The sequence below is a fragment of the Sinocyclocheilus anshuiensis genome, unplaced genomic scaffold, assembly GCF_001515605.1.
Source record: "Sinocyclocheilus anshuiensis isolate Anshui unplaced genomic scaffold, SAMN03320099.WGS_v1.1 scaffold62, whole genome shotgun sequence".
Classification (NCBI taxonomy): Eukaryota; Metazoa; Chordata; class Actinopteri; order Cypriniformes; family Cyprinidae; genus Sinocyclocheilus; species Sinocyclocheilus anshuiensis.
Window position 1 is genome coordinate 1562765 of NW_015544180.1, and position 27591 is coordinate 1590355.

The 27591-nt window shown below is 37.8% G+C and overlaps 2 protein-coding genes across 3 annotated transcripts in view; both read right to left on the reverse strand.

Moving 5' to 3' along the window:
* LOC107696365 (forkhead box protein K2-like) overlaps nucleotides 1-15485 on the reverse strand; it is a 29885-nt gene extending 14400 nt beyond the window's left edge. For both annotated transcript variants that reach the window (XM_016496667.1, XM_016496666.1), the window contains exon 1: nucleotides 14784-15485. In XM_016496667.1, coding sequence (XP_016352153.1) covers nucleotides 14784-15067 — 284 coding nt within the window. In that variant the 5' untranslated portion in view covers nucleotides 15068-15485. The remainder of the gene's footprint in view (nucleotides 1-14783) is intronic.
* Nucleotides 15486-24999: 9514 nt separating this feature from the next.
* On the reverse strand, nucleotides 25000-27205 carry LOC107696327 (uncharacterized). The gene is made up of 3 exons (XM_016496609.1): nucleotides 26852-27205; nucleotides 25849-26270; nucleotides 25000-25409 (listed from the first exon to the last, which is right to left on the reverse strand). The coding sequence occupies exons 1-2, from the start codon at nucleotides 27171-27173 to the stop codon at nucleotides 25855-25857; spliced, it is 738 nt and encodes a 245-aa protein (XP_016352095.1). The 5' UTR covers nucleotides 27174-27205; the 3' UTR covers nucleotides 25000-25409; nucleotides 25849-25854.
* Nucleotides 27206-27591: the final 386 nt, after the last annotated feature.

A 27591-nucleotide genomic window follows, 5' to 3' on the forward strand; every position in this document is an offset into this window, starting at 1 on the left:
TTACGTATCTGAATGCTAAACTATTATTTATTATGTAAATTATAGGCTTTGTACTTCAGTCGCATTCGGGCTCCAACGGTGACACAGAGGCGGGCGCGCTGATGCTTGGTTCACTGTATTTTATTTTGATGAAGTACCAACTGTGCTGTCAAGTTAGCAATGCTGGAACTTATGTGTTTTGTGTGTGTGTGTGTGTGTGTGTGTGTGTGTGTGTGTGTGTGTGCTCGCGCACCGGCGCGATCACTTCAACTGTTTCCTTATACCAGCAGAATTAACTTTAAACACTTACTGTCTTATTAATAATGCATCACTGTATAAAATTTTAGCTTTTTGATATATATGATTTAATTTTCACTATATCTCTTACAATATTAATTATATTTAACTTATATGCAACAATATAGCAATAAACAGCAACATTTACATACATTTTAATAAATCAATTTAAGAAACATGGAGATTTACATGAGCATTTTTTATGCAAACTAATTGTTGAATCAATTGTTTGGAATCAGTTCGTTGAATCTGACAGGTTGAACTAAATCACTGAAATTATATCAAGTTATTAAAACATTTCTCACAGTCATAATAAACGGATCTGGCATGTGTGCAATTTTATCTATTTTAATTTCATGCATTTTGATTTCCAATTTCAGTTTATTTTTTTTATTTTTCATTAAGTTATTTTGTTTGTGTCTTTGGACTACTATTTTAGATCAGTTTTTATGTATTAATTTCAGTTTAAGTTTTCTTTTCTTACAACACATCACCCACAATACTTACATTCTGCCAATGATGACAACCCACAACATTTTATTGGAAAAAGCAACAAAACATTCTGCATGTCAATTAAACAGATGCTTCTCATCTAATTAGGAGGGTTTTTTTTATTATGTAGCTATTTAGTTTTCATTCCATCGCAAACTAAACAATAAATAAAAATAAATAATAATTAAATGCATGAATAAAATCACAAATAATTCTTCCAAAATTATTATGAATAATGATATAAATATTAAAATAAAATGAAAAGTGCATGCACTCTTCCAGTCTTTCTCAATTAAGTAAACATTGCTACAAGTTTTTCCAAGTTATGAATCATTGACACTGCTGTAGAAAGACTCAACAATGATTTTTATATCAGTTTAATTCAAAAACATCCACTTGTTAACCCGAGAAGACAAAAGGGAAAGAAAACATATCCAAACTCTCTCCAAAGTCTCTCCATCCATACGGTTGGCACTGGGAGAGGTGTTTCTGTGCCAAACCTTGTACTAAAATTTGCGCCAGCCAGGCCCCTGCAGACCTGGCACACATGCACACCAATCACACCCAGCGTCTTCAATTATCCCCAAATCCTGCTTATTCACTAACAAATGAAAGGAGGATTTCATTCTGCCTTCGTTCAGGAACAGAGTAGACATTCATACGTGTCGGGAATAAGCACCGTCCCGAGGCAAGTTACGGCCAACATCTGGACTCAACTTTAAGAAACGAAATGCGTGAGAAGAAAACCGTGCTGATCTGAAATCAGTTTCAACTTTTACATTACAGACAAACTCATCAATCTACAAAAAGTGATCTGATGCTTGTGCGATACTTTATTTTCAATTCATTTTGATTGTCAATTTTAGTTTAAATAATATCAACTGTTCATAAATGTATTTTGTTATGTATATTTGGACAATGAATAGTTATGCATTACAGTACTTCCATTCTGCTAAAAAAAAAGTTTATTGAAAAGCAAGCAACATTTTGCATCTCAATTAAATAGATCCTAATTGTTTTTGTTGTTGACTTAATTTAGTTTTTGTTCCTTTGCAAACTCCTGTTTTTACTCTTCAGTTAACAACAATCGTTTTTGTTTTCATTAAACTAATTTCCAAATTAAGCGAATGTAACTTTATTAAATTGGTGTTTTTCCAACCAAAACCACATTAGTATTAGCACTAGTTAATGCATTAACTAACATGACTGAGCAATGAGCACAAATTTGTAAAGCATTTATTCATCTCGGCTAATGTTGTCTGTTTAGTGCAAATTTAGTATCATTGAGATACTATTATAGTTTGTATTAATTAGTTTGAAACATTTTTAGTTTAATATTTTCCATTTTCATTTTAAATTTGAGTAATTTTGTTGCGTGTGATCGTCATAGTGTTTTTTTGTTTATATTGTTTTTATAAATTTTTATTTCAGTTTCGGTTTTAGTTATTTTGCTACATCACACTAAACTAAATTAAAAAAGCGAAATGTAGTTGATTTTTTTTTTTATATTTTATTTTATTTTAAATGCATTTTATTTCAAGTAACTTTTTTAACGAATGTTAACAGATACAGCTTTTGATTTTAAAATGTATTAGTAAATGTTGAAATTAAGATTGAAATGAAACTAAAATTAATATGTTCTGAATCTAAAATTCTGTTCATTATTAACAGTTAAAGGGACCTTTGACCCTTTTGAAGTGTTTAGTATACTTAAGACCATTTTAGTTCACTCCCATTTTTCATTTTTTCACTATACTGTAAATCCATGTCACTAGGGCTGGGCGATGCAGCTAAAAACATAGTGGGCAAATCTGCTCTTGATTAGAGCCTGAAGTGAAATGTGCCACACAAACGACAATAAACAAATCACATGCAACAAGACACCCGATAGGAATAGCTCATGATCTGGCCTTATGATTTGTGCTCGAGTAAAGCATCTGCACACTGGGCAGCAGTCATGAACGAGCAGCCGACCGACACGCTTTATCAACAACATCTGCTGGACTTCTCTGGAGTGACGAGTCTGTTCCTTGAGGTCATGTTGTGGAAAAAAACTATTCGGAGTCTTATGTTCTACATGACACAGGAATTTACAGAAATTCCTCTCTAGTCCAAACCACAAAGTTTACTGAAACTAAACGACTACATTTAAAAATATTCATGACTAAGACATTACACACATATTAACTGGAATGAAATGAAAATTGTGTCATCATTTACTAACTCTGATGTCATTCCAAACCCATAAGCTTTTGGTCAAGCTTCAAAACACAAATTAAGATAATTTAAATGAAACCTGCAAGTTTTATGTCCCTCCATTGAAAGTCCAGCTAAACAAAACTTCAATAAGGTCAGTGGAGGTTTCATTAAAAGTATCTTAATTTGTGTATCAAAGATTTAAAAAATATCTGCCAATGGGCTCAGAAAAACCAACTTAACTCAAACGGAAACAAGTTTTCATATATGCCACTGACAGGTTTTGTGCTTGTTTTAAGCACAAACCGACTTACTTTTGTTCAATTTCTCATAAAACAAGACTTCAACTATCTTCATTTTGCATCTCAAGTAAATGTATCTTGATTTAAGGATAGAAAACAAGACAGAAATACTGAGTATGATACATTTTTATTTATTTAAATAATTTGCTTGTTTTATTTTATTTTCAGTGCATGCAACATTTAATGCCTCGACTTTAAGACTCTCTGCTCCGATTTAAGACTTTAAGGCCTTAATCTGTGAAAGGGGTGAATTAATACTAGGGATGCTCCGATCGATCGGCCGGAGATCGGTATCGGCCGATAATCACATTTTATGACTCGATCGGTACTCACTAACTTGGCCGATCTCACGAACCGATCGCAATTTGATGACGTCAACGCGTGACGACGTACATGATGCTTGGGGACATAAATGATTTGGCGCCGCAGTCATGTCATCGCCGGTGAGGAAATGCTATGACGTTTCGAGAAACAATGAAAAATTTGCTATTTGTCGTGTATGTTTTGCATGATGATATGATGAATGGATGGTTCATTTTTAACAGCAGATTCAGTGACGTTAGAGCTGATCTGCGCCTCACTGCACACGCGCATTACGGCTCCACGGGAACCGGAGCTGATCGCGGCCGCTCTAGTCAGTGCTTGTGTTTATCAGCCAGACGCGGCACGTTTCTGACGCGGCTCTCCGCGCTGCTTGGCTAAAAATAGTCTTTTGTGAGGTGTCACAGCATGGAGGACGGAACAAAACCTCGTCGGAGCCGTAAGGGATAACGGTAGCATAATACACTGATCATGGGCTGCTCTTAAATTAACATTTATTTATAAAACAAAATAACTTCGTGCGTAAATCAGACAGACTTACTGAAAATGCAAATAAATTCTCTGCCAGCAGGAGGTGCTTTAAAGCGGGAGAAACAGAGGTTCCCCCGGTAATGGCTGTACACAAAGCAGCGCTGAGCTCACAAACGCTGCTTTATCGGGCATATAACATGCAAGATGAAATGAAAATGACATCGAAAATTTTCTAAGGCTAGTCTTCCTTCAGAAATACAGTGATATAAAAACACCTGCGCCTCGTTTTGATTTTTAAACGTGCAGTTACGTGCTCATGTTTATTCAACGAAACCTTTTGGAAAATCCGTCAGTTTTGATATTGCGGTGAGCGCCACAAATAAATAAATGCATGGGAAACGCATCCCACAGCACAACCACCTGAGCCCAACTTCAGTCTACTCATCACCTTAACTTTAACTGCGTTTGTAGCCGGCGCGTTAACTTCGGGCCAGGCGCGTGCGCCCGATGAAACGGTCTATATAAAGCTTGAAGCATCAGAATCGGCATCGGTATCGGCCGATCACCATGACAAGAAATTGGTACTCCGTATCGGCTGCAAAAATCCTGATCGGAGCATCCCTAATTAATACTTTTAAGACCTTTTTCAGATCTACAGAAACCCTGTACCCTGTTTTTCTAGGTTTTGGTCGCCTGGAATTTCAATAAAGTGACAAAGGTTTTTGTAAAAATATCTTATATCTTACTTCAAAGATAAACATTTGAAAAACTTTGCTTTTTCGTATCTCTTTGACCATTAATATTTCCATAAACACTCAGTATTCAGCAGTGATACTTAGCAGTTACTTAATTATAACACAACTCATTTACAAACTGAGTGACTTAAGAGACACAACAGAAAAAAAAATCTAATGTTTAAGAAATGCTTAAGTACTAGTTTTTAACAAATGCATTTCAGAGAAGAAAATAACAATCATTCTCACATAAAATGTTCAAACTCTTTCAGTAAACATTCATTAAACTTTGCCAGCTGTCTTTGTCAGATATCCAACAATCGTTCTGTTCATGCAGATTGTAATTAGATTATTCAGGATTGAATGTTAAATGTGTTTCTGCTCCAGGCAGCCATTCCGAGCACAATCCCGGCATGGCAACTACGAGGAACTCTTTAAAACAGGAATGCTGGGACCTCAAGCCCTCACATTCCTCCCTGTGGGGTGTGTGTGTGTGTGTGTGTGTCAAAATAACTTCTTTGGCCATATTAGCCTACTCAATAGCATTATCACAGGCTTTACTCCTTTCAAACTTTATCTGGAATGTCGGCGTTTCTATCACTGCAACTTCCCGATCAAGCGAATGAACACACGAAATCGTCTGCCTCATGAAAAAAAATGTATTTAAAAAAATGTAGTTAATATTTGCATCATTTATGATTTATTTTATCCACCCGCAAATAATCAGAATGCATTTTTTATTACCCGAACCGCGGATTATCCGCAGCACCCGTGGATATAGGAAAAGCAAAATATGTTTGGTGCGTAAATCAGACAGACTTACTGAAAATGCAAATAAATTCTCTGCCAGCAGGAGGTGCTTTAAAGCGGGAGAAACAGAGGTTCCCCCGGTAATGGCTGTACACAAAGCAGCGCTGAGCTCACAAACGCTGCTTTATCGGGCATATAACATGCAAGATGAAATGAAAATGACATCGAAAATTTTCTAAGGCTAGTCTTCCTTCAGAAATACAGTGATATAAAAACACCTGCGCCTCGTTTTGATTTTTAAACGTGCAGTTACGTGCTCATGTTTATTCAACGAAACCTTTTGGAAAATCCGTCAGTTTTGATATTGCGGTGAGCGCCACAAATAAATAAATGCATGGGAAACGCATCCCACAGCACAACCACCTGAGCCCAACTTCAGTCTACTCATCACCTTAATTTTAACTGCGTTTGTAGCCGGCGCCATAGCCAGACTGATAAACACAGACCGGAAGTTAACTTCGGGCCAGGCGCGTGCGCCCGATGAAACGGTCTATATAAAGCTTGAAGCATCAGAATCGGCATCGGTATCGGCCGATCACCATGACAAGAAATTGGTACTCCGTATCGGCTGCAAAAATCCTGATCGGAGCATCCCTAATTAATACTTTTAAGACCTTTTTCAGATCTACAGAAACCCTGTTTTTGGATCTTCTAGGTTTTGGTCGCCTGGAATTTCAATAAAGTGACAAAGGTTTTTGTAAAAATATCTTACTTTGCATTTCAAAGATAAACATTTGAAAAACTTTGCTTTTTCGTATCTCTTTGACCATTAATATTTCCATAAACACTCAGTATTCAGCAGTGATACTTAGCAGTTACTTAATTATAACACAACTCATTTACAAACTGAGTGACTTAAGAGACACAATAGAAAAAAAAAATCTAATGTTTAAGAAATGCTTAAGTACTAGTTTTTAACAAATGCATTTCAGAGAAGAAAATAACAATCATTCTCACATAAAATGTTCAAACTCTTTCAGTAAACATTCATTAAACTTTGCCAGCTGTCTTTGTCAGATATCCAACAATCGTTCTGTTCATGCAGATTGTAATTAGATTATTCAGGATTGAATGTTAAATGTGTTTCTGCTCCAGGCAGCCATTCCGAGCACAATCCCGGCATGGCAACTACGAGGAACTCTTTAAAACAGGAATGCTGGGACCTCAAGCCCTCACATTCCTCCCTGTGGGGTGTGTGTGTGTGTGTGTGTGTGTGTAACCCGAACAGACTTGTTCCTGCATATCTCCTTGCATCTCTCAACCACAAAACACCAGAACAGTTTCTACAAAAAGATCTCGCACAGGAAGCCTGGTTTGACCAAACACCGAAAAACTTTGCTTTGTTTTTTTTGTTAATTTTCCAAAAAAAATGGCTGAAAAGTAAAAGTGAAAAGATTTAAGCACTCGAGTTTTGGCAAAACCTTTTTTTTTCCCCATTAAGATTTTAGCACCAAAGTGGTTGAGTGACACGCTACAGCTTTTACCGTGGCCTTAACTAACGACACTGAAGGTATTTGACTATTGTTGGAGTGTTGAGACTCCCATCAGTCTGCACCGCTCAAAGCCCAGGAATCGTGCCAAGCCTTACACTCTTTACAGACTGAGTTTAGCAACAATAAGACACAGCGAGAATTTAGACAAAATTCAGTTCTTAAGATGTTGCAAAAGTCATTTAATCTATCCTGCCTGACTATTTCCCACTGACTGGATCATTTTCAATTCAATTCAATTAATTTCAAAGCGGTTTTACAGAAAATGCATGTTTACCCCCAAAAATAAAAAATTAAATAAAATTAATGGATAATTTTTAATTCAATTTTTTCAAAGCAACTTTACAGAAAATGCATGTTTACCCCCCAAAATAATAAACTTCTTAGATCACTTTTAAATGAATTCAATTTGTTTCAAATCAGGTTTACAGAAAATGCATGTTTACCCCCAAAAATAAAAAAAATACAAATAAAATAACTGGATCATTTTTAATTCCATTTTTTCAAAGCAACTTTACAGAAAATGCATGTTTACCCCCCACAATCATAAACGTATTAGATCATTTTTAAATGAATTCAATTTGTTTCAAATCAGGTTTACAGAAAATGCATGTTTACCCTCCAAAAAAAAAATAAAATAAAATAAAATAAAATAACTGGATCATTTTCAATTCCATTTAATCAAAGCAACTTTACAGAAATCGCATGTTTACCCCCCAAAATAATAAACTTATTAGATAATTTTTAAATGAATTCAATTTGTTTCAAATCAGGTTTACAGAAAATGCATGTTTACCCCAAAAAATAAATAAATAAAATAAAATTACTGGATCATTTTCAATTCCATTTTTTCAAAGTAACTTCACAGAAAATGCATGTTTACGTCTCAACATAATTAACTTATTAGATCATTTTTAAATGAATTCAAAATGATTCAAAGCAACTTTACAAAAAATGCATGTTTAGAGCTGCTTTATAGCAGAATGTAATTCTGTTTGCATCATCGAATCATTTTCTAGTTTTTCACTGTAAAGCTGCTTTGACACAATCTGCATTGTATAAAGCACTATATAAATAAAGGCGACAGAAAACACGTTGCATTGTTACAACTAGTGTTGTCAAAAGACCTGGTATTTCGGTACCAAGTCGGTACTAAAAAAATGAAAACGTTACGGTACCAGGTTTTTTTAAGTACCGGTGGTACCGAGTACCCGGTCAACCCGGTTCTTGATGCGCTATTAGAAAGCTATCCCCAGTGCTGCCAAGTCCGCGGCTTTCCTGCGGAATTGGGCTGCTTTAACACTGTTGCCGCGGGTTGTTTTTCATGTCCGCGGGTTGATAAACAACCCCATTAACGTGATATTTAGCCCCTGGAATTACCGAATACTGAAATTTTGGTACCGTGACAACACTAGTTACAACGTTAAACAAATAAAATGCAACTGCAACATGACGCATTGTTTAAGTGCATCTGACATTAGTCAGTCAAATCACAGACATACAAAGTCTACTAATGAAGAGATCAATGACTGTTGACTGTTTTACCACCAGACGCTTGGCTCTCTTTTATTGTCGTCGTCACTTCAGAAGTGCATGTGGCGTGACATTCACATTAAGCAACAGAAAAGAAAATAAGGAGCACTCAGGATCTCACGGGTTTGTTTATGTCTGGAGAAAAGGCTTAGTTTATGAAGTGGCAAGGAAAAACAGCTACATTGTTCATCTGCCATAAGGACAACAATAAATATATTTCAATTAAATAACAGAAGATATGAAATATGTTCGGCATGTAAACACTTAAAAAAAAAAAAAAGCTACAGGAGAGAAGGAGAACTGATTTGACTCTAAAACTCGATGACGTCATCAGCAGGGCTGTATGTGCTCAAAGACGGACCAAAGCACCAAACCCTAACACTTTCCAGACAGAAACAACCCCATTCCCTGTGACTCACTGCCTTACAACAGGAAAAAAGTCACTACTCTGTTTTATAACAGATATTAAAACCTGACTCACTCCTCCAGCGGTCTAGTCTTGTCTACAGCAGACTCAGAGGAAAAGACCAGGACTACAAACACTACGAAGGCATATTTGAAGTATAAAATGATGAATAAATAAATAAAACAAAGTCATTAGCAAATAATTTGGCATTTTAAAATATAATAAAATAAAATTATATAGGTGTGTGTATGAAGATAAATATTGCTGTTTATTGTTATATTGCTGCACATAAATGAATATTTTCTGCTGTTAATATAATGATAAACAATGTGGGAAATACTTCACGTCAAATTTCAAATGATTTTCAACGGTCGCTTTGTCGTGTCCAGTGTAGTTATACTGCCATGTGTTTATGTCCCATCTTTTCTTGTCTTTATCAGCATTTTAATCCATCTTTAGATGTCCTGGGAACTAAGGTTCACTTAAAGTTGGAACTAAACGTCTTTCCCAACTTGAGAACTGAATTTGTGCCAATATCACAAATCATAACTATATCAGCATCACTTGGCCCTTGAGTGTAATTTGGGCTCCTCCTCAATGCATCCTATGTTATCGTATGTCTTGCACACATCCAGTCTGTTTTTCTTCATTAGTAACATGCAATTATATAGGAAGTGTTGAATTTTATCTTTAGCGCCTTGCTTTCTTTCATATCATGTCAACAGGTTAAGTAAAAATATGAATATGCAATATAGCGCATACATTTAGCAAAATTCTCCTCTTTTTAGTTATTGTTTTTCTAGCTGATTGGTTATTCTAAGGTAAATGATTGTTATGTGGCATTATTTACAAGCTTTACACGTTTTCCGCAGTTTGAAACTAATGAGCTAAAATGAGCTATTACATGAGACATTTCAGTAAGTTGTACTGTATATTATAAAATACCTTTTGATGTCCATTCATGATTGTTTCGTACTATAGTAGTAAAGAGAAAGAAATGATGGGTTCACGTGCTGCTTGAACTGAGGCGAATCGCTCATGCATTTAATTAAAGAGCGCCAAAACGGTATTTATTGTTTGAATTTTGTTAAGAATTTGGCAGAATTTTTAAGCTGATACTTTGTTTATTAAAAGGTAACAGAGCACAAAGCTTATTGCAATTATTGGACATATAATACATATAATGGACATAGTAGCAAGTGCGCTACAAATAATATGAAGCTTACGCATTAACAGAACAATGCTTATAGACTAAAGATCTTGATAACAAGAAGCCATATCAGTATCGATTATAAACGATCGCAAAACAAGCAGGAAAAAAGGCATTACATGCAAATTTTTTAATCATAACATGTAAATTTACATAGTCGCCAGTGGCGACCTCAGCAAAAATATCACTCGCAAATTAATATTTTTGGTTGCTAATGCGACTGTTTTAGGCGTAGTCTAGAGCTCTGAATTACATGGTGAACGGCCCGAAATGTCAAAAGAACTAAATAAAATGAGGATGCTTTTGACATTTCACCATGTTTGAATCCGTTACGCAGATTTTCCCTACTAAGGAGGACAAAAAACACTGGAAAAACTCCATGGTTTCTGTTGTTTCCTCATCATGACATCTGTGGAAACGTCAGCAGCTCTTTGTGCTGACAGAGAGCCAATCGGAGCGAAACTCCCTACTAATTAAATGCTCTTTAGCTTCTTGATCAATATTGAAACTCAAAGCGTCTCTACCTCCAACGTGCTGTCCATTATAGTCCATACAAACCATCTGGACGTCCTGCAAGTCTCAGCGTAGGGCTGGACAATAATTCAATATCAATATGTATCGCGATATTATTTTTTTCAATAACGGTGATATGATTTTTAAACACATTTCCGATATTTCGATATACATTACCAGTTTCCCATACATTTATTTATTTGTGCCGTTTGACTTCGTTGAATAAACATGAGCACTGCACGTTTCAAAATCATAACACAGTGCGGATAGAAATTAATAATTTTATTTAGCAAGGATGCTTGAAATCGATCAAAAGTGATGATAAAGGTATTTATAATGTTACAAAATATTTATATTTCAGATAAATAGTGTTCATATCAATATCGGAATTATATCGTATTGACCGAAATTAAGAAATGTATCGTGATATAAATTTTGGCCATATCGTCCAGGCCTATCTCAGCGCGTGAGGCAGTATGTGGACGCGGCTCTTTTCTAATCTTCAGAGAAGTGGCAGTCTAAATGCTTAGGTCATGGGTTCGATTCCCAGAGAATATACCTTGAATATATACCAAACGTATACCTTGAATGAAATTTAAAAAGGTAGTTCACCCAAAAATTATAATTTTGTCATAATTGACTGACCCTCAAGTTGTTCCAAATCTGTATGAGTTTCTCTCTTCTGTTGAACACAAAAGACGATATTTTGAATGTGCTGGTAACCAAACAGTTTAGTTTCACTGACTTATTGTCAATGGCTACTGTTAACTTTTTGGTTACCAACATATTTTTTGTGTTCTATAGCTGAAATAAATTCATACAGATTTGGAACAACTTGAGGGTGAATAGATGACATTTTTCATTTTTGGGTGTCACTTTGGATAAAAGCACAGTGCGAATGCATAAATGCAGAATATACTGTATAACACGAAATGTCATGGAATTCTGCAAAATATTGGATAAATGAATCAAAACTTGGTACACTTAGGCCTAATCAAAATGAACTAGTAATATGGACTAGTGTCTGAATGTAAAACCGCAAATTACTTCTATTGAAAAAAAAAAAACTACGTAAATTTGTATGAAATAGTAAAACAGAACCTGGAACAATTTCAACAGACAACACAGACTTTCCAAAAAATTATACATAATGTTATATATAAATTTTAGGGCACTATTATTGTTAACATTTTAATTATGTAATTATTCTTCTAAAGTTTCATGAATATAAAGGGATGGTTTATTTACTCACCCTCATGTTGATCCAAAGAAGAATGTGGGTAGAAGGAGGAAGAAGAAGAATGTGGGTAACCAAACAGTTGATGGTAGCCAATGACTTCCATAGAATAGAAAAAACTACTATGGAAGTCAATGGCTACCGTCAACTGTTTGGTTACCCACATTCTTCAGAATCTCTTCTTTTGTGTTCAACAGAAGAAAGAAACACAGGTTTGGAACAACTTGAGGGTGAGAAAATGATGACATAACTTTCAATTTTGGGTGAACTATCGCTTTAATGGATTCAACATCCTTTTTGATTAATACTATTTAATTAAACCATTAAAACTAAAATTAAAAATACAAAATTTGGGGAAAAAATTAAATCGAATTTGGGTTAAAATTAAACAGATTTCATAGAGCCCTAGCTTTTAAAACAGATGTTGGCTATAAAAAAAGCCTTATTCATGTCTGTCAGCACAAAGACATCAAAGAATCTCTCTGCAACTCCATAGGACTCCATATTTAGAAAGCGCTAATCAGCCAAACTATTACGGGCTCACTTCACTCTTAATGTGACACCGCATATCAAGATGAACATCTAGAGGTGATATGTCTTTTTAAATCTGTGCAGAATTCCACAGAAAGATTTGCAGGGCTGAAAATGTCTGTGCACAAAATTGCTTTTAAGGCTGGCACTGTAGGGTGCAACAGATTTGTTGTTATATTGAGATATGTGGGTCATGTGTTTAAAAAAGCTAAGGGATAAGTGTGCACTACAGTCATGCTCGACGCTGTGATTTGATGACATGCATAAAAAAAGATACCCGAGAGATACAAATCTACACAGCAAAATCATTCTGAAATATGCTGTGGGTGAGACTTAACACAAATCAGACATTCAAAACAGATAATGCACCATCCAAAGGTCGGCTTTAGGATAATGTCAACACGCCCAGATGTCCAACATCTTCTCAAAACAAACAAATAAAGAAAATGGAAACAGCTGACAGCAAACCTAACTGACAGGCTGTGCTTTTCTGAGATGCACCAAAAAAAAGCTACATAAGCACTTAAGAAACAAAGAGCATACGATGCATAGAGTCAGGATATAAGCCCCAAACCCCTAGTTAACACAAATCTCACTCCAACTGTCTCAGTTGGAGTGATTTTACACTCCCAACTGAGACAAAACAACATGCATTATTTCATGATAAAACACACATTTTCTCTTTCACGCACATTTCTGACAATTATTACAGGTGATATTTGCATGCATATGTCTGAATATGCATGTAAATGTGAAACTGTGCTTGAAAACGTACTGAACTGCCTACCTAGACAGCATCTTTAGGGCATTGCTTATGATGCCTAAAACTGCTGCATTTGTCTATGATGCTTAAAAATGGTGCTGTGTGCACCTATATTACAATGCTGCATATGCATACGATGCCCAAAACTGCTGCATGCACCTCTTATCCCCCAAAATACTGCACATACCCATGATGCACCTCAAAATGCTGCTGTATTTGCCTATGATGCCCAAAACTGCTGCATGCACCCCTTATACCCCAAAATGCTGCACATACCCATGATGCACCCCAAATTCTGCTGAACATGCCTATGATTGGCCAAACTGCTGCAGCATGTGCCTGTGACTCCCAAAATGCTACATGCACCTATTGTTCCCCAGAAATGCTGCTACACTTTCCTATGATGCAAAATATTGCATGCACTTATTAGGGCTGGGTATCGAGTTCGATACTTTTTAGGCACCGACCGAATTGCCTCGATACCATCGAGTATCGAAAAACGTCTCGTCGTTCGGTACCAAATTTCGATACCTAAGGGGTTAATCGAACATTTTTGAACGATACCCAGCCCTAGCACCTATAACACCCCAAACTGCTACGAACACCTATACTACCCCAATAAATCTGCATGTCCATGATGCCCTCAAAAATGTTGCTGCACATGCATGTGATGCTCTAATTTGCTGCAGCATGCACCTATGATGACCCAAAACTATTGCATTCACCAATGACCCCCAAAAATGCTGCTACACATGCCTATGATGCCCAAAAATGCTGCTACACATGCATATGATGCCCAAAATACTGCATGCAACTATAACACCCCAAACTGCTGCAAGAATCTATGATGCACCCCAAAATGCAGCAGCATGTGCCTATGACTCCCAAAATGCTGCTTGTGCCTGTTGTTGCTCAAAAACACTGCTACACACGCCTATGACTCCCGAAATGCTGCATGCACCTATTGTTGCTGAAAAATGCTGGTACACTAGCCTAAAAATTTTGCACATATCTGTAACACCCCAAACTGTTGAAAGCAATGCCCTGAAAAATATCTGCATACCAATGATGGCCCAAAAACGTCCTACACACGCATGTAATGCTCTAATCTGCTGCAGCACGCCCCTATGACACCCCCAAAATATTGCATGCACATATGGCGTCCAAAAATGCTGCACTCGCCCCGTGGCTGAAAAATGCTTCACACGTCTGTCATGCTCCATGCACTTACGAGAATTAGAAATGTTACGTGCATCGTATAAAAACGATGCTGTACACAGTGACCGAAACGCTGCGTAAACATGACGCTCGTGAATGCTGTCTAGTTAGGCAGCTCGCTAGGGTTTGAGACACAGCCCAGAGGCTCTGAAAGCGAAACGAAAAAAAAAAAGTGCAACATAAGGACACTAGCACGTGCTCCCGGTGTTGCATCACAACAACAATAACAGCGAAGACGATGATGATGACCACGAAGAAGATGAAGGTTATAATCACTCACACTCTCGGCAGCTGCAGGGGTGGCGCCCCCCGCCGCAGAAACACCCCGTCCACGAACACCCCGTTTTTCCCCAGACAGCGCAGATAAAACTCTCCTCCGCCCGGTCCCGAGCCCGTGTCCTCCGCGGCGGCGGTGAAGATCTCCAGGTGCCGGCGGGAGATGAAGCTCGAGTGGCCCATGCTCACGTCCACCGAGCCCTGCGACGAGTTCCGACCCACCGTCACCGAGCGCTTCTTCATCACATACTCAAACTCACGGCCCTCCAGACGGGCCACCGCTGCCATCTTTATCTTTCCGCACACGGAACAGGGCACGATAAATATGAATGGTAAATATGAAGGGGGGTGAAACGGTAAACGTGCCCGACCGGAGACACCAGCATCAGCGGCGGCGACTCAACCCACCGCCGCGATTCACGCACGGAAAGAAAGGAAAGGGGCATTAGCCAATCAGGGCGCGCTGGTGGAGGGGGCGCTGTGATTGACAGGTAAACCAACCAATCAGAGACGCGTTAAGGAATGCGGTAATTCAATCGCAGCCAATGAAATGAGGAATATGGATGACTTGGCGGATTGAAGGTCGGTTGCGCTGCGCCTCAACACGCATGTATGTGGAGAGTTGTCAACACTGGACTGGAGATTCATCATGAATGGACTTAAAATGGTTTTTATAATATAATATAATAATTATCGAATAAAAACAATACAGTGAATATAGAATAAAAGTGTGATTTATTACAATACTAAAGTATTTTTTAAATAAAAATAATAAAATAAAACCCGTTTAGAATCGTGTAATATAGAATGTTTATTTTTATTCATATGTTCTTAATGCGTATTAATGGCTTTGGGAATATTGCAAGTGCCTTTAAATTAAATGCAATTAATGTCATACTATGTTTAAAATGTTGCTAAAACGGAAATTCGTCATTCATAAAAAGGTTTTAACTCCTCGTCCATTTTATATATTCTAATAGTTCACTTTTATAACCATTTTTATCAGCTATTTTTATAATAACGCATCATAATTTATCTTTCGAAACTAGAAAATGTATCTCTGGGTGAAATAACCCCTGATGATATTGAGTAGCCCTAGAGCAGAATCCCGTGTCAATCCACTCCGCGTTTTACGCCTGCAGCCGCTGATTCCCCCATAATCCTCAGCGGCGTCAGCGTGCGTTTTGGGCATGGAGGTCATGAAAACCAACGCGTTTGAAGGAGCGAAAATGCCCCTTCCCTCAAACAGCGCGCAGAACGTCTGTCGTTTAAACCTTAAGCAGAGGTCAAATCTTTAAACTCGTGAACGCGCACGCGGAACACGTGCTCCTGCAGGGTGACGTCATCTCTTCCTGGTGTTTGTAAACAGTGCAGCTGACCCGCCCGGACGCGTTCACACCCCATCACACCCGATAGCAGCTCCTAGAGGAACTATAGAGAAGATAACATACTTTCACGCTTGCTAAAAAGCACCATGTTCATTTTGATTTTTTTATGACCATGTAGTCTACCATGGTGATGGCACTATAGAAGACCCATGCTTTTGGATATGCAGTATGGTACTCCTAATTTCCTTCTTAGAGCTGATACACTAGGCAGGGCCGGCGCGAGCTCAACTCCCACTTCACATTCACAATTAAACACGATCTTTAAGATGCATGTGAAAGACTGGAGATTTTGTTTATTGGTACAACTGCATTAAAATAAACCAGACACGGGCGTGTTTTCTGATTATTATACTTTTTTCCTACTGCAACGTAAAAAAATAAATTAATAAAAAATAATCACTAGTATAGCTGCAAAAGCATTAAATGCATTCAATTAAATGGGGGGGGGGGGGTCTGATTCACCAAGTCTGCTAGTTTCACTTCTGCTTTAAAGTTGTGTATGCTTGACGTTTAATGCCCGGTTCAGACTACACGATTTTAGCCCGATTTTGCCACGACTTGCTTGACATAGGGTGTTGTGGGGATTCGTAAACGACAATGGGCGTCGGGACGCAAGATTCCATCGTTTCAGCACGTGTAGTGTGTCATAGAGGACGACAACTGACTCCGCATCTGCGATGCTTCACGACATCACGACAGAAAGACTAGCATGTTTAATTTTTTTTCCGTCGTCCGCGACGAGTTCTGTCGCATTGGTGACGTTGACCAATACCAGCACAGAAGCTCTTTCATACACAGGTTTCAAACATGGCAAAACGGCATTAAATGTACGTGCAGATTCAATCGAGAGATAAAGTTTACCCTCTTCAACTTAATGCGGCTGAACTGAATTTATGGAGCAAACTATTTGCTAAAATATCCATAACATTAACAGCACCGCTGAAATACAAGTGCGCGGTTCTGTCAGTCAGATGCGCGTGAAAGCTGCATGTGTTTCTATAACAAACACTGTGCTTTCTTTCAGAATCATCATTGGCTGGTAGAAAGACAAAAATAGGTCACATAAAAGTTTTTACCTAAAAATGAAGATTAAGGTAAAGGTGTGACTAATTACATTTTAGACACATTGTCAGTAATTTCACCAATGAAAATAAAGCCCTAGGAGAACTGTTGTGCGTCTCAGATCAACACACAGCGGTGTTTCATTAATGAATCCACGTTTTTAAATGAATCGAGTGAATCAATGATTCAGTGAACCATTCATAAAGGCAGTCACTTGCTTCGTTTCTGAATGAATCAGCCATTTGAACGAATCGATTGAATGAATGATTTAATGACTCACTTAAGACAGGGATTTGCCGCCACCTACTGGCGCTTTTAGTTTTATATTCATAGTATCGTTTATTTTTCAAATCATTTCATATTACACTATTTATTTGTATTTTTTATGTTGAATTAAACTATTTCTTTCTGAAGCTACTTATATTTCAGCTGCCTTTTTGTAATGTCTATTCAGTGTTTTTTTTCTAAATTAATGCACATGATGTACATGTTAATTAATTAACTCATTAATTTGAGATTAATTTGATTAATTAATTGGCACATTATGTAATAATTATTTTTTTTTTTTTTAAATCACTTGACAGCCCTATTTAAAATGTAAAAAATACCGCCCCCCCAAGTGCTCTGACCTCCCCCGCATATTTAGTTTTTATACAGTTTAGTTTCAGTTTTAATTGTAGTTTTAGTAATTAAAGTTTAGCAGAATTAACAGAACACTTCCAGAGCGCAGACCAAAGACATTTTAATTTAAGCTTATTGACGCAAACCTCTAGGCGACACAAAATTAAGAGATTGAGATTGATTCGAAAACGATTATTTATTTTTGATAATTATTTTTAGTTCGGTGTTCAATAACTGCTGTTGGTTTCGTTTCGTTTTTCATTTATTTTGACTTTCTTTCTTTCTTTCTTTCTTTCTTTCTCTAAATGCCTTTTAGTTAAATACAGTTCTTAATACAACATATTTTACCGTTTAAACGTGTATACAACATTTCTTACATTCAAGCATTTTAGAAGTAAAAATGAAACATTTAATCGTCGCAAAAAGACTGATGCGGCTTGTTTAGGTGACTTGGTTTGCTTTGCATAAAATAAAATGATTTACAGCAAAGAAACTGTTTTATAGATTAAATAAAACATACACAAACCTATATTTGACCAAAGGAATGCAAGTCGGCTGCACTGAGAACTACTCTCACCTGAAGAGAATGCAAAATATCTGCGCTCATTACAAACACTGGGTTGTTGCGACTCTCCTGTCCCAGGAGCTGGGTTACACAAAAACTACCCAAACACAAAAAAAATGTTTGCAATAAAATAACCATGATTTTTAGAGTATATGTGCATACTATAAAAGCAACTGATGCAAGCTGGTAATCACTTAAGTGGGTCCACTAAATGATTGCGCGAATGCTCCATTACCTCTCCATCCTCTGATCACTTGCTGGATCCGTCAACTCGCTTTATTCCGGGACCTCGCAATTTACAAATTAAACACTGTTCGTAGCGTTATAAATGATAAAGTCTAAATATCTAGGCTACCTGGCTAAAACAAACAAAATACGGTTTTGGTTCAAAACCGTTTTTTTTTTTTTTTTGGATGTACGATGTATCCATCTGTGTCTCCCCCACGTTTTCTCTCACAGTATAGGCTATACCTTTCTGAAGCACGTGTCGGGCTTTAAAACTCATCAGACATCACCAGTAGCAAAAGTCATTTATGTCCAGATAGTTTTATTCATTTTGATGACATTTATGGAAGTAGGCTACATGAGGGTGGTTTGCATGTGATATTGACGCCGCTCAGGTGGGGCACAGCGCGGGAGCGGCATTACTATGAAGCTAAGTTAATTTAGAGTTAGAATAACTAAGGGGTGATAACTCGTTGATATGAGTGCAATAATTCCAAAGAATGCCCAAAAGATAAACTAAAATCTCTGTCCTTTTTGCCACCCTGACTGTGCTGCCGCCCTAGGCGACTGCCTAGTTCGCCTAAATGCACACGCCGGCCCTGACACTAGGCCAGTGTTTCTCAACCAGGGGTCCGTGGACCCCTAGTGGTCCTTGACGTAAGGCCAGGGGGTCCGTATAAAGTATTTTTATATACAATTATATACATTTTTTGTATAAATGTTGTATATTTTGACATGACATGTTCCCATGAAAGAAAAATCCAATATAGCTGATGATATGACCAAATACTGGACAAGTCAACTAACTTGAATTATACTTGACTGCATTTGGTCCTCACAAAGACACAAATGATACATAGATTTTTGAATTTTGTTCTGGGGGTCCTTGAGGATGGTTCTGAATTGGACTGGGGTCTGGTACGCCAAAAGGTTGAGATTCACTGCACTAGGCTACTATACCAGCATAGCCTATACCACAGTATTAGTTAGTTAGTTGTAATTTATTGTCCAGCCTTGAATGAAAATTGATCTTTGGCCTCGCTAGACACACAACGAAAATACACAAGATCCACATTCATTTATACCCGTATCTATTAGGATTTTAAATAGTACGTTATTAACTGTGATGGTATTTTAAGTTTCTCTCTCTCTTAATTTGTTGTTATTATTGTGTGTGGTTGTTCTGTAGGCTACTAGGCTACTGCAGCTTTTGAGTCCAAGACCAATTTCATGTATAAGGACAATAACTTAACTTATATGACACAAATGTTTGTTTATATAGCTATTGCCTTCGATGTCCTTTAACGTCGGGCAGATTCAGAGGCACAGTTCAGAGGATGCGTTTTGTCTCTATAGCCAAAGTTACACCAGTTTACAATAGCATGCTGTTTTTGTACAATTAAAATGACTGGAATGTTATTACTAAATGTAAATAGTGATAAGTGCAATTGACAAAGTGTAAATATTAGCAAGCAGTTATTTGTATTAAAGGTAAATTGTCTGGTAAGTGGGTGGAAATAGTCTTTGAAAAAAGACTGGATATTTGTACTCGGTGTAAATGGACACTGCCTACTACTGTCTGTTCAACATGAGTATTAAATGACTAGTTAATTCTGCTTTACTCACTAGAGGGAGACGTTTAACTGTTGCCATTTGTTTTAGTAGATTGTATGGTGACTTTCTCACAAATAAAATGACAGTGCAAGCAAACGTTTATTGTTTATAATGTTTATTTGACTCTGGTATAATCCCTTTGAACCTCTCAAATGACCACTGGACAAATCTGCAGGCAAATGACACTCAAGTCATATCGAGACAAACCCTAAAACACATTTTTGAGATGTTAACAGATAAGTACAAGTTGCACATAATTGAAAACAACAATAGCACTCATTGTATATTATGGGGAAAGTTTTATGGTTATTCTGATGCTACATTTACATTTATTCGTTCAGCAGACACTTCAATAAAGCGACTTAGAAATGAGGAACATACTGAGTTTATGTAATTCAAATCCATCTGTCTGGAGCTTCCTTTGTTATGTAAGTGACAATTGATTACTGTGGGTCATGCGTGTTTAAAACAATTCTCACTATAGGCCACCTAACCTAATGCATATTCAAACTATTGGACTGCTTTGTTTTATTATCCAGATGAGCAAAACTACACAAGGGTTTTGTGTTCAGAGTCTGGTTATGGAAAGACTTTCATGATTTGACCCCAAACTGACTGAACACGCACATGATGGCGTTTAAAATATAAAGCGTCACATTTTAGTCCATAAAAACGCTTCCTCTAGTGAAAAAGGCCATCTCCTGTTATCTCTCACATAAAAATCCACCCACATATTTGTTTAGAAATGTTTTGGACTGTTTTTCGCTTGTAAACTGTGCTTAATCTGTGCATATTTCTCTCCTGATTCAGACGAGATGACATTTTCACTGGAGAAAGCAATATCATGGATTATTAGCCAGAAGAAATGGCTTGAAGTTAAAAAAGTCTTGATGGATTTGTTTCTTACAAACACGCAGCTTTTCTCTTCACAAGACATTAACTGATGGACTGGAGTGGTGTGGATTACTTGTGGATTATTGTGATGTTTTTATCAGCTGTTTGGACTCTCATTCTGACGGCACCCATTCACTGCAGAGGATCCATTGCTGAGCAAGTCATGTAACATTTCTCAAAATCTGATGAAGAAACAAACCCATCTACATCTTCCAATATTTGGACTTGAGAGCGTCAACATATTGGACAAGCAGGAATGGAAGGATTATGCCATCATATTAGTTTTCACATTAATTATGTGGACCATTCGAAATGCAATCCTTATGTGATGAAATATGATTACTTGTTTGGCTGGCCTCATCTTATTATTGCTGTCATTAGCATTTCTTCTTCTGTATGGCTTCTCTTTCTTTCTTCTCACGCACACATAAATTGCTTTTTGTGCTTCATTGTGGTATGTTCGGTATCTACTAATGACCACCAGGATGCATGCTCATGGGTTATTAAAATAAAGAGCAGAGCAATCAATATTCAGCACTCCAGAAAGCCAACAATTACATTGGAAAGCTCTTACAGGAACCATTTAGGAAACCGGTGTAATAACTCAGCTGGAGGACTGCGGCTAATGACAACATCCCACTTATGCAGAATGGGATTTTAGCAGCTTTCACAAGAATTTTTCAAATACAGTCCAACCCCTAAACTGTAAAAAAACATCTGGTGGCAACATTTCAGGCATCATCAATCAGAATAACCAGAATAATGGGAATTTGCTGCTTGTATACAGTATTTTACAGGTTATAATTGTTTATATTTAATCTTATAATTATATAAATCATGCATAAGTATGAACGACTTTCCACCACAGAATAAAAAAAATATCTTAAAATTATCTTCTCTCACAGTTTAGACATTTTCCTCACAATTTTCAGAAAACAAGTCAGAATTGTGAGATATAAAGTAAGTCTGGAGTTATAGCCGGTCAATGGTGGATCTTTGGGGAGCGATTGTAGCATTGTGTAGGAAATCAGCACTGTGATTGACATGACCAATGAAATATTTTGTATCGGCTGCAGGGCGTAATTTTGAACTGGTTTGGGAAAACAAATCGTGTCATATGTGTCATGTGTCTGTCTGTCAAAGGGAGGACTCCTGTTTTGGAGTTCTCACCCCCATTTGAAGATCTTGTACCTCAATTAGCCAACCTCAAAGGGTAATCAGTGCTTATGTAGCTCACCATGACCAAACAATAATCAAAATCATTACGATAACACAAGCTGAATAGAACAATTTAACATTTTGCAATGCTTTCATGCTCTTGGCTCTTGTTTTGTGCATGAGGGCATGTCATTTGTTCATGATTATACGATTAGCTGCATTTTATTATTTGCATTCAGTATTGCTTTTCCCTGACGTCCATTTTTGGGTTTAGTTGTTTAATCGTGACAGTGGACTTCATACTGACACCTACTGGTGTGGATGTAGAATCACAGAAACTCACCCATGATCAATTGATTCTGCATTCAAAAATTCTGTTTGGGAATCTGTAGATTTGGGCTGGTCATATGATCTCAACATGCTGGACCCCATGACAGGGAAGCACCTCATGCAAAATAACAGCGTAAAAATATCCTGCATATCACACTCACAGGGTGGATCTCTCACGCTCAATGCTGATGTTTGCGCTGGCATTTCCAGTTCATCTGGTTTTCAGAAAGACATCTCTGACCAAAACAAAAGACTATAAAAGACAACGCCTCTGATTGTCACTGACCAAACAAGAACTTCGTTTTATAAATTAAACGTATGTGTCCCATTCACAATAACCACAGCATCATTTCAGTACAAGTGTTCACGTTCAGCATCAACATTTGTTGTGCTTATTGGTTATACTGGTTATAATGACAACAGCTTTTTGTAAACCTCTATATAAAGGCAAAAGACTGTGGAAAAGGAAAGACATCAATCATAAATCAATCATTTGTTTTCAGTACAGTGCAATAACCATAGTGCATTTCAGAGGTTCACCTGAGGTTTTCCAATGTTTTCCATAAAGTGCATGACAGGATCTTCCAAATAGAGGAAGGAACTATACATGATACTAAAAAATAAATCTTTCACAACCATGAAGTGATGAATAATGGCGAAACTGGGAATCTTATTGAAGTAGCTGCATTTTTGGGGTCGAATTGTCCAATTCTTTGCTGTTAAAAGTCATTGACAGGATTTATCTTATGTCACCCCACTTTCATTCTCATTCTGGAAGCATCTTGAGATGGTAATCACTGTTAAAGTTTAAATTCCCAAGACAATGGTGATCCAACAATTGACTCCGCAGCAGGCCTTCAAGTGACACGTCATTCATCCTTTGTTTTAGTCACTCAGTGACTCCCGGAGTCCTTTCACCTTCCTGAAGTTCATTTGTTCGACTTCTCCAGTCCATATTTCTCCTCCAATCCATGCTCACTTGGGTAGGAGTTCGCGGTACGGCACCGTCAGGTTCCCCAGGTACCAAAAGATCCAAAACACCAGGCTAAGGAAGATGATGATTGGTCCGGTCAGGACAAACAAGTCCCAAAAACTGATGGGTGCAAAAATGCCAACGAAGAGGAGAACTAGTCCAGCTACGTCGAAAAGAACGGCCAAGAAAAGAAAGAGGAAGCAGCGTCCCACTCTTTCCTTGCAGTCCATCTTGGAGAAGCTCAAGTAAGGAGAACCGACGGATGTACGGCAGGCTGATGGGCCTGAAAAACGAATGACAGGAACTTTCCCTCCACAAGACTTTTATAAAGCAGCTCACCCACATTCTTACGCAGTGCATTTCTTTGACGGCAGGTATGCAACCACCAAAACAAGTTCAACTGCCTGGCGAACGCCTACTGAAAAGGCCAAGACTTATTTTTATACATATTATTCCTCAGACAGTTCTCATCACCATGACGGTGCATCTGCTAGATAAACAATTGTGAACAGATTCAGATATTTCCACAGACAGAGAAGAGCCTTCGTCAAAGCACCGGCGCAGATGCCGCATTACAAGTTGTGCCGAGTTGTTTTCTCAGTTACGTAATACTTAAATAACCGGTATGAGTCACAGAGAGACTTTTCACATTTCAGGAAGCCACACAAATTGAGGCATTATTCAATTTGACGATTAAACCCCAACACTCAAAGCCGGTTAGGCATTAGATCAAATCACTAACCGTAAGAATATAGCAATAGTGACTAAGCAAACACCACATGAACTAAAAACAAATAGAGTCATATGGGTGAAATGTGATTTAATTGTTTATACAAACTTGGGCTTTAAGTTTACATGCATTTCATATTGCATCGGTTAAAACGACAACTACAGTATTGTGAGTGAAAGAGGGAGTATGCACAGTCAGGATTTGCTTGGCATGTCAAGATTATGTGTTTTACATTTACATAAATCATGCAATTTTTTCATATACAGTTATGTTCACATAACTCGCTCACTACTATAATATTTAAAAAATATACTTGAAAAAAATATGTTTTTTTTTGCCGTATTGGTGCAGTATTAAATGTTTGTGTGCCAAGATGAACCAACAGGTCCCTTGAATGAATTTTCAGTCCATTGTATTTGCTGTCGGACTGGTTTGGTCACTGATGACACTAGCATCGAGTGTAGATCGACTAACAAATGAAATGGCTTGACTCTGGAGGAGTTTGCATGAGCGCTCAGCTGCCACTTTGAAAGGGAAATGGATTCCTAGCATGCATGAGCTGATGCATGAATTTACATATGAGGATGTGCAAAAACAAGGGCTGTGCCTGAGCAGCATTTTACAACACAGAATATCATCAAAAAAAAAAACACAGCACACATTGAATGGCTATATATCAGACAATATTTGGCCATTTTAGGATTATCAAAATTTGGCTGATGTAACCTCCATTTCTAGAGGTAATTTGCCAACAGTTCTGCCAAAGCATTATAAATCCTTCTAATGAATTTTGAGTAAATATTGTGCAAAGTAAGAGTTCGCTTCATTTCACCAATTTGGTGTCCATTAAAAGTATTCTAGCATTATATCAGCCACCCTGCTTTATAGATATCAGGCCAATGAGAATCTTCAACCCCCATACAGAAACACAACAGACAGCTGTGTTTTACTATATTAAAGCATATATATAGTATCATTTGAGTTGTACGCAGTATCTCTAGATGTACTGCTGATGGCAAATGTTTGAAGACTATTGAAGGTTCTCGGTTATTCAGTCATTGCTTAAGGACCTAGAAAAAAGAAAACAAGCTTAACTTAAACTTTGGTAAGTATGAGAAGTTTCCAATTCATGAATGAATTAGTGAGTTTGCTTCAATTTATACATTTATACGCACATCTATATTAAAGGTCAAGGATGATGTTGTTTAAATGAATGATAAAAATACTGCAAAAATTATTAATGATACATGCAAGACTGTACATAACTATACAAGAAATAATACATTATGATATTATGTAAATAACCTAAAATGTAGGTTTAGATTTGCAGCTTTTCTTGGTCAACAATTACACACCAGCTAAAATAGAAACACACGGATGTTTGTTTATGAAAATGCCATGTGCATAGCATGAAACTGTGTAGAGTCACATACTGCGAGTTTATGATGTTGAATTTAACTTTACTCCAGTGGCTTTATTATTTGAGCAATTAGGGTTACTTTAACTCACCTCTTTTCACAGCAGAACATCAATGCTCTCTGGCTGATCCTCTGGCTTCTCCTCATGAGGTTTTTCACCGTCTTTGGTCACGGCTGATTCTGATTCCTCGTACCCTTCGTTCTGGTAACAGGTGAACTGATCATCTCCAGGCTTTTTCTCCTGAGACGCTTCACTGCATTTGCTCACATCTGATTCAGAACCGTCTTCTGACCGGGTCTGGTCATCTGTCTCCTCCTGGATTGGTTTGCATGACTCCTCGTCCTCGTACCCTTGATTCTGGTAGCACATTAACTGATCATCATCTGATTTTTCTTTGGATAGTTCATCACATTTGATCATATCCGATTCGAGATCCTTGTGTCCTGGGAAATAGGTGGATTTTCCCCACGTTATGTTTCGAATGGTGGAAGCTTTGCTTCCTGTTTTCTCACCTGTGCAAAAATAATAGATAAGCTTCAACATATAGATCAATACACACATAAATACAAGAGTGGGCACAGACTGGTGATGGTTATTTCATCAGTAGGCCTATTTAATCTTAAATTTAATCATAAAAGGATTTAAGAAAGAAAAATGATTCATGAGACACTTTTAAAAATTAAAGGTTCTTCAGTGATTCTTTAAACGGAGATGGTGATGGGAAAAAAATGAGATAGATAGGAGGAAAAATTATATTTCAAAAGGCTACTTTTGCGTTCTCTCTTTTGCGGTTCCTCGAGAAACTAATTATTCTCGGGGGAACGCAAAAGTTTTGCTAAAGAACCTAAAAGTGTTGACATAGCCTAGAAGTTGATTTTACCTCCCACTTTTCCCCCATGTCCATCTTTAGGTTTAACTGACGCCTCTTTGTATTATCAAGAACATTTTGGCTTAATATGATTTTTGACATGCTTACATGGTTCTTTGAATTTTATAAAGGTTCTTAATGGTTCATTATAGGATCTTCACGTCGGTGTTTTGGCCTCTGAGTTCTCGCCAGCATCATTAAAACAATAAAGCGCTTAATTCTCACCTGTGCTGTCCTTCAGGTGTGTTTTGGACAGTCTCTCCGTGAGCTTCCTCGCGAGCTCTTTGACGCTGTGCGCGGCGCTCGATTTGCGCGCCAAACCTTCATCCTTCACCCTTATGTTCCCCACGTACCACATGAGCCACAAGGCCAGGCTGGCGAACAAGACCAGCGCGCCGGTGTGGATGAGGAAATCCCCGTAAAACACGCCGTGCATCCGCACGTTACCGAATATCCCGACGAACAGCAGGACCACACCGAGGATGTCGAAGACGATCGCCATGACGAATAACGGCAGGCAGCTGCCGATGCACCTCAGCGCCGTCATCTTCGGGAGGAGGAGGATGCTGCTGCTCCTGTCGCTAGCGGAAGAACTGCCGAGCTCAGGTGAGACGCACCTGGCGCACAGGGAGGGAACGCCCTCGTGACGTCACGGTGGCCGCACGCAGGGCCGTTTCTAGGCATAGCCAGCTGAAGGGGCGCCAATGAGCGCACACACTGGCACTTTTAACAGGGTTGTGATAAAGAGTGGCACGGTCACCCTGAAATATGACTGCCGCCCCCACTGGATTCCCCAACATTATTGGGCTAGAGTACTGTCAATCTGACGATGACTGTATGCTACTAGATCAGAGTGCTGTCAATTGCTGCCTGATTGTTGCATGCAAAGTTTGCATTTGGGGCGCTCAACAACGCCATTAGATCAGTGGGCTCTGTCAGTGCTTTGGCAAGGTAACACTTTTTTT